At 34.7% G+C, this 14,653-nt stretch overlaps 1 protein-coding gene and 1 long non-coding RNA gene across 4 annotated transcripts in view; both read left to right on the forward strand.

Annotated features, from left to right (window-relative positions):
* The window catches only part of HNRNPR (heterogeneous nuclear ribonucleoprotein R), a 33,237-nt gene extending 28,914 nt beyond the window's left edge, over nt 1-4,323 (forward strand). For all 3 annotated transcript variants that reach the window (XM_070260742.1, XM_005607364.4, XM_070260743.1), the window contains 3 exons: nt 242-391; nt 2,788-2,909; nt 3,042-4,323. In XM_070260742.1, coding sequence (XP_070116843.1) covers nt 242-391; nt 2,788-2,909; nt 3,042-3,654 — 885 coding nt within the window. In that variant the 3' untranslated portion in view covers nt 3,655-4,323. The remainder of the gene's footprint in view (nt 1-241; nt 392-2,787; nt 2,910-3,041) is intronic.
* Nucleotides 4,324-7,556: 3,233 nt separating this feature from the next.
* LOC138923209 (uncharacterized) lies at nt 7,557-12,948 on the forward strand. The gene is made up of 2 exons (XR_011436516.1): nt 7,557-7,694; nt 11,010-12,948. It is a non-coding gene; the product is annotated as an uncharacterized lncRNA (long non-coding RNA).
* Nucleotides 12,949-14,653: the final 1,705 nt, after the last annotated feature.

Genomic DNA, 14,653 nt, shown 5'->3' on the forward strand with positions numbered 1-14,653 from the left:
TCCTTGAAGGTCCTCTTCACAGTGTTAGGTACTTTAATGACAGGGCACAAGAAAGAACCAATAATTTATATAAATTGGTAACTAATATCAGAATCATTTTCTTGGCAGTTTTCATACTTTCTGTGATAGCACTTAATGTTTTAGAGAAGAAAAACCTATGCCATAAAGATAGGAAGAAATACTTTAAGACTTCAGCTAAAATGAAGTAGCCAATGCCAACTTTGTATATTTGTTGTATTAGGTGAAAGTTTTGTTTGTGAGAAACTTGGCTACTACAGTGACAGAAGAAATATTGGAAAAGTCATTTTCTGAATTTGGAAAACTCGAAAGAGTGAAGAAGTTGAAAGATTATGCATTTGTTCATTTTGAAGACAGAGGAGCAGCTGTTAAGGTAGAAGTTTTGAAATTTTGGTTCTTGGTATTTGAATTTTATTGTTGAAACTTGCTAAACACAAAGCAACTTTTAAAAACTGAAATAAAAATGGTTTTCAACTTTTGCTGAACCTTTATTTTAATAATCTCTCTGAAGTGTAGTAGTGTAACAGGTAAGACTCTGTATTTCAAAGCCTGATTATTACTAACTGGGTTTGTGATCTTGGGCAGGTTATTTTTAATCTGTTTTGTTTTTGTAAGCCTAAGGTTTGGTAGCATGATGCCTTGGAAATATTCTAAGGTATAGTAATTAGCTACTGTAAATACTAAACAGGTAATGAATGTATTATAACTACTTTGTTTACCTTAGTTTGTGGACCTATGAAAGAAACTGAGCAGTGTACATGACTACATACCAGCATATTTAATTCAGCTGATATGTTTGAGGGAATGGTTACTTCTTCATGGTTTGCCTTTCTTTGGTGATTTTAGAATTCTAATAGCGTTGACTATATTTTGCCAGTTTTGATAGTTGTTAGAGATGTTTCTTGCATGTAATAGTTGATTTTCCCCTGAAGATAGTAATGAAAAGTGTAAAAAAAGTATTTTCGTATGGTATCTAGAACATAAAACCTGAGTACTCTGATGCTTTCTATTGATAATTGATCAGCACCATCTTTGATGGGTGAAATTTCCAGTTTCTACTTCCTCTTGTTCCTCTCTCCTTTTCTGGACGAGGAAAAGAAGACAAAATACTAATAAAAGTTTTTTTATGTAATTGGGAAGATGAATCCAGAATCCTCAGTGACTCTGCCTTGGTTCTTTTTCTCCATGTTCTGTCAGTGGAGTAGTGCCACCTCTTATTGGAGCAGTTTTTGTTTTTGTTTTCTGCCCAGGCTGCTGCTTTAAAATGTGCCTTACAGAATCTTTGACTAGTTAGAATTTATTGGTTAGCTTTTTGATGGTAGTGAGACATAGAAAGAATGAGTCAATACTGCTTATAAAATTCAAAGCTTAGTACAGACTCTGTCGTCTGCCTTCTGAAATTGCCATGATAGGAAACACAGATAACTAATAAATTTGTACCTTCTAAGTATTTCTTTGGATTCCGTTGGTATTAACGAAGTGGTTGTCCCTAATTGAAAATAATTATAAAAACTGGTAGGGTGCTTTACCAAAGAAGTCTATGAAATTATAAAGTTTCTAGCTCGGCAACTGGATATCACATTCTTTAGGATGGCCAGGGGAAAGAGGAGGTGCTTCATTCTTTTGTTTATAGCAGGAAGCTTCTGTAGACTCATTTGTTAGCTTTTTCAGCTGAAGTGGCGGAAAGCTAAGGTGGTAAAAGGGGAAATTAGCATGTAGAGGAGGACTGATTTAATCTCCATCTAGATACTTTATGGATAGAGCATTATATTGAGTGTGTCCAGAAAGGAACAGGTTGTATAGGGCACCAGAAAAGCTGTGATGAGGAGGTGACACTTCCTTACTGACTTCCCTGAATCTTGAAGAATGGCAGGCCGGTAGGTGGAACAACTTAAAGGGCTAGAGCATAGAATGCGTGTGATTTCTGCTTTCCGGGTGAGTGCTTGAATCTTGGTCAGTCCAGGGCTTTTCTGGGCTCTGCGCTGTGTGTGTGTGTGTGTGTGTAAGATTCACCCTGAGTTAATATCCATTGCCCCTCCTCTTTTTTTTGCTTGAGGAAGATTCGCTCTTTGCTAACATCTGTGCGAATCTTCCTCTACTTTGTATGTGGGATGCCTACAGCATGGCTGCTGAGTGGAGAAGGTCCCAAAGCAGAGGGCATGAAACTTGAACCACTTCGCCACAGGGCTGAGCCCGGGGCTCTGCGCTTTTAACTGTTAAGGCAAAATATGTTCCAAGTGAAGTGTAACGGGGGAAACCTAGGCTTTTTTTGGTTAATATCTTGTTGAATTTTACTGATGATGTCATTTGTATTTCAAATCCTTAAAATTTTTATGGAAGAACAGAGTAAGACCTACATGTTCAATGCTATGCGTTTATTTAAAAATTTGAGTCCTGAAAAGTTGGTGTTAATGCTGGCGTTTTTCCCAGATGTGGCTTTGCTGCTTTGGTGTGGGTAAGCTTTGAGGAGTTAGTTTTTTGGAATTAAGGAGCAGCAGTAGGCAGCTCTGGCAGCTCTTTTACCTTTTTAAATATAATAATAGGACATAGGATTTGTTCTCTATAATTTACATATAAGGGGGAAAGATTGAGGAAAACAACTGCTTTTTGTGTTTTATTACTTTCTGGCTAGATTCATCTTTTGCAAATTCTAATAGTTGTGAAGTAAGTTGTTTTTTAAGTGCATTAAATGGCACAGACGTGTTTATGTAGTTATGTTTTAAAATACTATTACTTGTAAAATAAATCTATTTTTCTAACTTTGTATAGGCCATGGATGAAATGAATGGCAAAGAAATAGAAGGGGAAGAAATTGAAATAGTCTTAGCGAAGCCACCAGACAAGAAAAGGAAAGAGCGCCAAGCTGCTAGACAGGCCTCCAGAAGCACTGCGTGAGTCTGCATTTTAGTAAATAGTTCTTTCAACAGAGAATAACTTGATAACAGAGATCAGGTCAATAAAATCAGGAAGATTCTTGAATTAAACTAATTTGTTTTTTCTTTCTCCCTTCCCTCCATTGCTAGGTATGAAGATTATTACTATCACCCTCCTCCTCGCATGCCACCTCCAATTAGAGGTCGGGGTCGTGGTGGGGGGAGAGGTGGATATGGCTACCCTCCAGATTACTATGGCTATGAAGATTACTATGATGATTACTATGGTTACGATTATCACGACTATCGTGGAGGCTATGAAGATCCCTACTACGGCTATGATGATGGCTATGCAGTAAGAGGAAGAGGAGGAGGAAGGGGAGGGCGAGGTGCTCCACCACCACCAAGGGGGCGGGGAGCACCACCTCCAAGAGGTAGAGCTGGCTATTCACAGCGGGGGGCACCTTTGGGACCACCAAGAGGCTCTAGGGGTGGCAGAGGGGGTCCTGCACAACAGCAGAGAGGCCGTGGTTCCCGTGGAGCTCGGGGCAATCGTGGGGGCAATGTAGGAGGCAAGAGAAAGGCAGATGGGTACAACCAACCTGATTCCAAGCGCCGTCAGACCAACAACCAACAGAACTGGGGTTCCCAACCCATCGCTCAGCAGCCGCTTCAGCAAGGTGGTGACTATTCCGGTAACTATGGTTACAATAATGACAACCAAGAATTTTATCAGGATACTTATGGGCAACAGTGGAAATAGACAAGTGAGGGCTTGAAAATGATATTGGCAAGATGCGATTGGCTCTAGATCTACATTCTTCAAAAAAAAAAAAATTGGCTTAACTGTTTCATCTTTAAGTAGCAATTTGCTGCCATTTGTATTGGGCTGAAGAAATCACTATTGTGTATATACTCAAGTCTTTTTATTTTTTCCTCTTTTCATAAATGCTCTTGGACATTATTGGGCTTGCAGAGTTCCCTTATTCTGGGGGTTACAATGCTTTTATCGTTTCAGGCTTCATTTTAGCTTCAAAACAAGCTGAGCACACTGTTAAATCATGATTTTGCAGAACCTTTGGTTTTGGACAGTGTCATTTTTTGGATTTGGGATAGATCACATAGGAGTATGGAGTATGCTGTAAATAAAAATACAAGCTAGTACTTTGTCTTAGTAGTTTTAAGAAATTAAAGCAAACAAATTTAAGTTTTCTTGTATTGAAAATAACCTATGATTGTATGTTTTGCATTCCTAGAAGTAGGTTAACTGTGTTTTTAAATTGTTATAACTTCACACCTTTTTGAAATCTGCCCTACAAAATTTGTTTGGCTTAAACGTCAAAGCCGTGACAATTTGTTCTTTGATGTGATTGTATTTCCAATTTCTTGTTCATGTAAGATTTCAATAAAACTCAAAAATCTATTCAAAACATTACCTATTTCAAATTCAATTGTGTCCTAAAACATTATTTTATTCGTAATTCTTGCAAGGAATATTGTTTTCAAAGTATAACTGCCTATGTGAGTGATCAAATTCTTGCAAAATTTCTTGTCTATTCCAGTATGTATCGTGGTTATCAGACTGAGGATTAGTCTAAATTCTAGTATTTATTCCAAATAGCACTTCATTGATTGGTGTTCTCTCATAGTCTTTTCTAATTTTGAAGTTTTATCCTTTATTTTTATTAAAAACAGGTTCAAAGGCTTTTGAACATTCTTGCAGGCATTGGATAATTTGCATTAAATAAAACGGGATTGAGAAAGCAGACTGCAATTTATTTTGACCCACATTCTTTCTATAGAGGATAATTTGTTGTCTGAAGACCTTATTTGGTGGATCATTGAATGTATATAACAGAAAGTAATGTTAGTACTGTGGCGTCAATTGCACTGCGGACTAAACTCAGTTTAGTATATGTGATCATGACTACCACTTTAGTTATTGGTTTAGGAATATAGTTTCCTATTGCTATGTAAATTTGCTTTGAGAAACACTCATGCCTTATAAAAGAGGCTTAAGAATGTCCAGTAGTCGTATTTCTCACTTTTCTGTTAAATACCTGTTATTTTTATTGTTTTTTACTCTCCCTAATGGCTAAAGTTTTTGTTGGCCAAGTCTTACCTCTATTTCCCTGTTTCCTTTAGAAATTCTGATTTATTGTAATGACTTTTTTTGCTTGAGAATAAGAGGAACAAAAGAATCCAAACTTTACAGTGTAGATAAGTCTGGATCACTCTCAAATTACCATAAAATTTTCCCTTCCGTTTTATTCTTAGGTGGGTCTAAACTGTTTTTAAATTATAAAAATTAGCCATTGGGAATAATTAAAATGGACACACCTATTTTGCGTTTTGTTCCTGTTTGGTGTCTTTTATGACAGCAATATTAGATTTCAAAATTGTAAGCCACTTGATTCCTTGTGAGCTTGGTTAGATCATATTTTGGGTTTCATGGCTTCTCTTTTGATCTTGAGTAAGAAAATTAATATTTCCCTATGAAAGTCTATATCTCATTTCTTGTTAAAAGTATACTCATTACATAGGACAGTAAGTTAACAGGCCTTTTTAATATTCCTATGATGTTTTTGGAAACTGATAGAGGAATCATATAGTTTGTTTTATAGTAGTTTCAAGTTCACATGGGTATCTATTTGGTGAAGCTTAGATCCAGTTGTTCTTACGCCCATGTATGCAAGTAAAGACACCAAACATTCTTTAAATGATGCTTTTAAACTTTGAAAATACAATTTGAAGCTATAACTACAAATTAGACTTAAATAAAACCCTGATTTTTCTTGGAAGAAAGAAAGGGTCTACAAATAAAATTTGAGTTGTTTGTATTTCTTAAAAATTAGGTGGTACCAGCTACAAAGTTCTCGTGAAGAAAATTAGGAACGGGACTAGAAGTGATACTGAAGAAGTAATTTATTCTGCTTCCCCCACCCATCCTAAAATAGAAACCCTAGTGAAAGCATAAGAACAAAACATGGGTTCCCTGTCAAAATCCTTTCCTTTAATTGCAAATTCTATTTTACTCTCACCAATTAAAAACATATCTATGGAAATACTCCTCTAATATTACTTGATAGGTTTTTTTCTGGCTATTTTATTTAACAGAAAAACAACTTTGGAAGCATTAAATATCACTTGAGAGCTTTTCTCTTCTTGATGTCTTGAAACTTTTACTGTGGCAGCATTCAGAGAAAATAGATTCAGAGCTTAACTTTTCACAGAAAGAAATCTAATATGTAAACCTGAAAAATGTCAATTGAGGGAGGTCTTTATTCTAAATTTGCTTAGGTGTTTTTTTTTTAAATAGGCACAAATTATGAGTTCTGGGAAATTTTATTTCCTGTTCTGCCATCGTTTTTCTTCCCGAACCTAGTTCGTTTGGTTTTACTTATGAGCCTGGTACAGTAATGTCTGTTGGGAAATATATTTACTTTTTATTGAGGTAGATCTCTTTTATAGATACCCTCCTGAGATTGACACAAATATACCCCTTCCCCATAATAAAGAATGCTAATTTTTATTTGATCACTCATTTATAGCAGTTGCTTAAATGTATGTATTTAAATGACAGTTTTAATTTTTTAAAAGCAAAAAAGTTTTAATAAGTTGCCAGATTTCTAATAAATCCATGTTTATTTGGTCAATTGATATGGAAGTTGAGTTACTATGGTTCTGTAGTTTTTTTAAACAAAAAGAGTTCAGCATATTTGTTTTTTAGTTTTCTTTAGTTACTGGGGTTATTCTGCATGAGAAAGCCCAATGCTTTCTGTTAGTAGGTAATTTTTCTCTCATTTGATTTTGAAATCTGACTTAGGAGGTGAACCCTCTTTTTGAAAAGGTTAGCATGCATCAAAATAAATTATATATTTTAAGTTCCAAAATACAAGGGACATAAAATTCCATTTCTAGCATAAAGCCATATAATATTCTTGAATCTCATTACATCATTTGCCTCCTGCCCATTTGGATAATCATACCTACGTTTTATTAATTGTGTATTATTTGTAAAACCAAACCCTTCCAGTGATACTTGCTATAAGGCTGTTAACTTGCCATTTATAAAGACTTCTAAATATGTTAAAATTTCCTGTTCTGATTTTCCAAAGAGAATTTTATTATACTGAGTTATCCGATACTGTTAAAGAAAACCAACTGAAGTATGTAGAAGAAATGTTAATGTTAGTGTTGCCCTTTATTATCTGGAGTCTCTTAAGTGAGCAGCTAAGAAAAAGCCTTATAGAAAGAGTGCACTGGATTTATAAGTGTGTTTATGTTTCTCTAAGAATGGGAGCTTCTGTTAACTTAGTTCTGAGTAACCCGGTGGATTGGGTGACTGACTAGAGAATCCAGAATGACAAATCCGTTAACCAGGCATGTTTACTTGTGCATTAGAAGTTTGTTGATTATTCTTATTTTTAAAATACAAACACCAAGCTTTAAAAATGTATATTTAATGTACTGGTCAGTAATTTAAATACAAATATTTAATTTGAAGTAGTTACTGTTAATCTTTCTAGAGAATTTTTTTTCTTTTTATATATATATATATATATACATATATATTTTTTATTTAGAGGTTACCAGAAGCTCTGGGTTTTTTGTTTTGTTTTTACTTTTTAATCATTTTCAGATGTTATCCAGAAATCTGCAAGTGTACTTTTCCTGTTTTAACTCCTTCCTTTTATCACCTGACTATCAGGGAAGCGAGGTTGAGGCTGCCCTGACCTGACATGTCATGATGTCGACTTGCTAGGTGGGGTTCGCTGGGGACGATAACCAGTGGAATTGTTGGTAAGAACTTTTTTTTTCCTATTTTTTTTTTTTTATCTGTAGTGGGGTATTTTAAGTGTGGGAGAATGCCCATGTACCATAAGCGGGCATTTATGTCAGTCTTGTAAAATAAGACCTTAAGTAATTCTGTTCTTAATAGGGACATGTAATAAGTACTTCATACTCTTTATTCTCAGATTGGTAGATTAGCAGGAAGGGCCTGCAAGTATGAAGTAATGAAATACTCAGGGTATATTTTAAGTGATCAGAATAGATTCTAAATAAAGTCTCTTGGAGAGACAATAAATTTGCTTTATTTTACTATGATTTAAATCCCCCTAATATCCTCATTGTATTAACATCATATTTTATTTTTATTGGCTAGATTAGCATATAATGCATCTTAAGAGATGTTTATTGCACACTAATGTTAGTAAAAATAGGAAAGTGTTGATAGAATAGAGGGAGAAATTGTTTTTTAAAATCCTCCAAAAGACATCTTAACATTGTAAAATGAAACTTAAAAGTTTTAGCAATTTGATAAACAATAGTGGACTCAATTTAAAGATACATTTAATAATAATGACTCTGAGTCAAAAGGAAATTACCTAGCTAGAATATTAGAATCTTGAACATAGCAGAAACACGAATCTATCAACAACTTGTGTTTTATCTGAAACCCAGGGCAGCCGATGGAATTAGTAGATATGGGTAGAATTCAGAGTCAGTTTTTACATGATTGCTAAAGATTAAAATCTTTCATACTCAGTAAGAGATTCCATGATCGTAAAGTATAAATGGAGGAAATTAAATTTAATAACTAGGCATTTCTGACCATACCATATAAAAAATAATTGTAATATAGCATAAGCAGTGATTAAAAGTAATTATGGATTTTCATGACTGAAAAACCTCCTCAGTATTATGCCTTCTTTGTTGGTTGGGTGTATCAGTCTAGAAAGAATCTCCTAGATGTTAAACATGTGCTAGCCTGAGTCATGACTATAAACCCTTATCTGTAAGCTTGCTGTAGACTAGCTATACATCGATACAATGAAGTTACACCTTAAGAATTGCAGTGATTGCATTATTGTGTTAAGGCACTTGTTTCTCCTCTGACATGTTTTATGCATGTATCAGTGATAGAAAAGTCAAAGTATAGAACTTTAAAGGTTGCACTTCATAATGTGCTCCTTCGGAAGTTTTAAAGTAAGCAATAGGAACACTCAATTCTGTGGAATTCATATAAGTTAAGGAAAATGCAGTGCAAATTTGTTGGTTTTTATACACTAACAACAAAGTACGTTTCATGGGACCAGAAAAGGAGGCGGCATTGTGGCAGAAATTTTAAATTCCGCAAATATAAGTAAGGGCTTTCATTTTATATAGAAACTTTGTCAGGATCCCATGAACATTGCTAATCTTGATTTCTCCTTTATGATGCTTGGACAAAAGGGACTTCTCTAGCTTGTTCAGTAATATAGGTAGAATTGTACTTTAATGAATCCTATTATGATGTTTAGTACTATGTTATAAGGCTATTTCTATAATTGAACTGAAAGCTCCTGCAAACATTACATTGCTGATATGCATACAGTAACATGAATATATTAAAGTAGGAACATTTGCAAGACCATTTAATCAGCAGTTTAATAAAAATCATGCTTTTGGTACAGTGTTCAGGTATCATAACTGTATTGAAATATTTGTAAAATGTTAAATATTTTTAATAAAATCTAACATGTTCAAAATGTTGTGTTGGTGATTTTGGGTGGGGTGTGATGGGTTTAATTGTGCAAAACAGATTCAGTAGTTCTCTGATTGAGACTTTCGTAGTCAAATGGAGTTCCTGTCCTCAAATTTAATACTGCATATTGGGCACCTGTTCAAGGGAAGGTAGCGAAGGAGTGGGGTAGTAAAAATAAAAGGACTGAATTCGAGGGGGTTTATTAAAGTGTCAGGAAGTAGCGTTATTGGGGTCAGAACTGGGTCCACAGGCATCAGATGGGAATATTGACTTTGGCATAACAGCCTGCCATAAAAGATTTTCTGATGAACTTGTGGCATATCCACATTGGAAATGATCTTAGAAAACATAAAGAAGTGGGCAAAGGGAAACACTTGTACAGTGGTTTCAGTAGACATTTTATTCCCCCAGTGTTCTTGACCCCTTAACGTGACGTGCCAGCAAGTCAAGGAGAAGTGGTGAGAGAATATTTGAGGAAGGCTGTGTTGGAGTGTTTAGATGCATCATCAGAAAATATCTCCAGTGTACAAGAAATACCACATAGAGAGCCTTCTCTTTATTTCTTAAACTTTCTAAGGGTTTCTGTTTTCATACTCATGCCATTCTCTTGAAGATAGCTCTAATAAAGTAGTTTTTCTTGGGACTACTTTTCCCTGAGGGTATACTTAGTTCCTTACGAGTCAGAAAGGTAGAAGTTCAACTCAGAATGGAAATTTACTTGAAGTAATGTGCTCCTTCCTCCACAGACTGTACCATTAATAACAAAATGCTTTAGGAGGAAAGTGCTGGAGACCTAATGATCCATAAACAAGTTGAGTAAGAAACTATTTAGAAATAGTAGTAATATTTTCTGCCTTGTCTCTTTTGGATGAAGACTGTTAAGTAAATATGGGATATAGGGAAGAAAAAGTGATTACCTTATTGTTTTAAGATACGAAAACAGTAGACAGGAGCCTTCCGTAAGTCAGTATTTTCCAGAAAGAGTTTACTGTTTTTGCTTCTTTTCCTTTTGTCCCAAAACAAAGATCGCTCTCTTGAGACAGGAGGGAATGTTCTAACAGCAGAAATATCTAAACTTGGGCACATTTAGGTGTTAACAGAGCCTGGGGGTAGAGTGGGACAGGATGGGGGTGGGGCAGTGAACCAATTCATGGTATGTTTTTTCCAAAAATAAAGGTTTTTGATCATTTTAAGGTTAGGCTCTATTAGTGTCTTTTGGCTCTACCTAAAGCTCTAAATTTATTTAGTTTATTTTTAGAAATGACAAAATTTTATTAGCTGTTTTCCTGTGGAGAGTATTATATTCACATAGGGGAATATCTTCTGCCTATAGCTATGAAAAAAATCATATTTCTATTTATTTAGACTGGAAACTTTTGACTGAAATCATGACTGTGTATAGACATTTCCTCAAAAATCTAATGAGTAGTGTTTAATTCAATTATTGACTTAAAATTCCCAGAGGGTGATTTTTAGGCCTAACTCCATTTATTAACAGGGCAGAAGGTTAAATTAGTCATAAAATTGTACAGTTTAGTCATGCCTTTTAAAATAATGAGATTTGATCACTTTAAAATTCTTTTCCACAGGGGTAAAGATGAGGATCAGTATTGTCAATATGGTAACTGACCAACAAAGGGGCTCAACCTCAGTCTTCAAAAATGTAAAGGAGAAAATGTTTCCTTAAATAAGGAAATACTACATTATCGAAGATCTCATATCAAGCACTTTTTTAATAGATTAGGAGACAGAAACATCCCTATACAGGTGTTCTTGGAGGATTAATCTCGTACTTCAACCAGGAATCCTTTAAATCTGCAGGTTTCAGTTCCCTAGGTTTTTAAGTAGGTTAAGCAGGGATTAATGTATTTTAGAAGGCCATCACTGTTTTTATCAGCTAAATCACTTTTGGAAATTTTGTATCTTATATTGATCAAAATATTATCAAAACAAATTCTGGTTTCATTCGAACCTATTGATTATAATGGTGTTTAGATATTTTTCTGTTGTTCAAATTAGTTTGGTCAGAAGGTCTTGGGTATACTTCTTGCAAATTGTTGTATAACTAAATATTTTTGGTTAGATGGTACATGTTTAGCATTGGCTTGTCATATTGAAACTTTCCGTGCTTCCTTTTGAGAAGTAGAACCTTACCAGATAATCATATTTAAATGTAAGCTATGTTGAATTGGTGTGGAAAACAATTTAATCTGTTTAAAATACAACCAACAATATATATTCTTATTGAAACTTCTTTCTAAATCATGAAGAGTAATGTAGGTATGTTTGTTAGTTGTAATGTTATTTCTGTTTGACTTTCCAAAATGTGGGAAAAAAAGATGAGACCATTTGTTGCATTTATCAAAATAATTTCGAAAGAACTTCTGGTGATTGTTTTAATTGTCTAGTTTACACTGTTTAGGTCACAGTTCACCACTCAACAGTTTTTCTCAAACTTTAATGTGGATGGGAATCCCTGGTAATTTCGTTAAAATACAGATTTGATTCAGTAGATTTGAGATGAGGTGCAGGAATCTGTAGGGGGCCAGCCCAGTGTCCTAGTGGTTGAGTTTATGCACGCAGGATCAGATCCTGGGTATGGACCTACACACTGATCATCAAGCCTCGCTGTGGCAGTGTCCCACATGCAAAATAGAGGAAGATTGGCACACATGTTAACTCAGGGCCAGTCTTCCTCATCACCACCACCCTCCCCCCAAAAAAGAATCTGCATTTCTAACAAGCTCTTAGGTGATGCCAGTGTCCCTGAATACACTTGCAGTAGCAAGGTCATAGATTGTTTATCTCATCTTTGGCGGGAATTTCAGAGTAGACCTTAGTGGAAAAGATAACAAATGTTTGCAATGATTTGCAGGATCTAGTTGGATCTAATTGGAGATTAAAAACTTTGGTAAAGGCCACCGCAAATGTTAATATGCTTAGGATCCCAAAGAAAGGTTAGGAGCATAGTCGACAAGAAAATAAAATGAATTTAGAAAAACAGGCTTTAATAGTTTTAGGGAATTGAGGGAAAATAACAGTTGGAAGAAAAAAGCAAAAAAGATCAGGTCACTTGAGGAAATGTCCTGGCATGTGTATTTAGGAATTAGTACAGAAAACGGGTTACAACAAGAGTCATAGAAGATAGAATAAAAATAACTTCTGAAAGCTCAGAAGGGGGAGGTTAATCGGTTACTAAAAATACCCATGTGGTTTTATTTATTTGAAACTTCTAACTTTGAAAAAAGGTTATAACATTCACCAGTTAGTTCAAAGTAGATCTTAGATGGTGAAAATCTGCATCAGATTAAAGAAAAAAAATCATTAAAAGTGACTTTTTAAAAATAATTTATACAGATTAAGATCAACAGATGGAAAATGCTCTTGAAGAATAGAAATGGCAGGTATCTCCATTATATAAAGAGGGGCTAAAAGATAATTCCTGATAACTGTGATGAAATAATCTGATTGTCAACTCTAAAACTTTATTTTGAAAAATAAAAACATAGACGAAGTATGAAAAACAAATACTCTGCTGTTTTTCTTACGCCAAGCTTTTTTTTCATTGTGGGTTAATAATACATACTAACTGTTGTGTGACTACTGTGTACCAGGCACTGTGTTCAGGAATTGCTTTACATTCTGTGTATCATGTTAATAATCCTGTAAGGTAGATAGTATTGTCCCTACTTTACGTATGAGGAACTCAGGGATTGAGATTAAGTAATTTGTTATATGTAGTTAGTGGTCACCTATCTTTAAAAGTGGCAGAGCCGGGGTTCAGACACTGTTCTGCCTGACTCTGCCTGACTCCAAATATACACTGTTAAGTACTAGATTAGAAATTAGCCTAATGTGAGGTTAGAATGAAATGTTTTATGTTTACTTTAAAGCTCTCTGTTATGGCTGAAATAAAGCCAACCAATTTGAATTTAAAGTAATATAATTTCGTCCCAGATTAATTTGGATTGCTAGGGTGTTTTGTGTGTGTGATGTTGACAGTTCAGTTGTCATTTGTTTTGTTTTTCTCCCATCATTTCGTTTCTAAAAATTTAGGCCAAAACATCATTGGATTTTGGTCTCTGAGAAAGCCATTATTTACGTAGGCGAGCTTGTACTTAATTTGGAAAGAGGTGCCACTTTCCAAGTGACTTAAAAATTAAAAATTTCACTCCTACATATTTTATTCACAAAATCCATATTTATCTTCATACCTGAGTTCTATCTGGTGCTTAAAAGTTTTTTAAGTGTTGGTTTATTAAACCATTCCCATCATCCAGTATTGGATTTCAGCCCTTCTACTTTTTGAAGGACATAGTGGAAGAGTTTGTTAAAGGGCTTCACTTTTCAGACCTGAATGTGTGTGTGTGCGAGAGACAGAATTACACATAGAGAAGCCAGTATGCTTAGCCCTAAGATTGGTGGTGTGGAGAACCTACTTTCCTTATGCACTCTTACAGAAAATGTTGTCTTCCCTGAAACAGAAAGAAAGGTGGTTTTAAACCGTTTTTTTAAAAGTAAAATAATAATGGTTTTAGATTATTCAGGGTATTTTCTGCTGTTGTGTTTCATGAAAATCTGAGCCATTTGGAAAACAATATATAGATCAACAGATACCAACATTTTTGTTAAAAGCCTGTTAATTCTTAAGGATTGTAACACTTTGCTTCTAGAATTCTGTGTAATTTGGTCCGTTGCTTTTCAGAGTAGAATCGGGGATTCTCAGTACTCACCGGTCCTGAATTTAAGGTCACCAGGACAGTAGTGATGTTCTATTAGGGAAGAGCTAAAGGCCTATTATTCATCATGCCTAGGTTCTCAAGTAATTTCTTTGAGTTTATAACTGATCAGTTGATCTGGCTCCAAGAAAACTAGCTGTCTTGAAGAAAATTTTTCCAAGGTTAGTTTCATTTAGTGTAGACTAAATGTCTGCCAGAGGGAGATTATTAATGATGTGAAATATTATATTATTAACACATCTGATCAATATTTTCTGAAAAGTCACTATGATTCCTCTCTTAAAAATGACATTTGTGTAGCAGTTTTAGTGTTGCTTTATATTTTAATCTGGAAAATGGGTCACAGTAATGATAAGTGCTTCTTAAAATTTACCCAAAGATTCTGTCGGGCAGAATATTTAAGTGTCTTTAGATGTGTAACATAATAGCCTTGAAGAAATAAGTTTGAGTAACTACTCCAGCAGCTGAACACTTATGTGAATGCTCAGTATGTA

The sequence above is a fragment of the Equus caballus genome, chromosome 2 (assembly GCF_041296265.1).
Source record: "Equus caballus isolate H_3958 breed thoroughbred chromosome 2, TB-T2T, whole genome shotgun sequence".
In the NCBI taxonomy this organism is placed as follows: domain Eukaryota; kingdom Metazoa; phylum Chordata; class Mammalia; order Perissodactyla; family Equidae; genus Equus; species Equus caballus.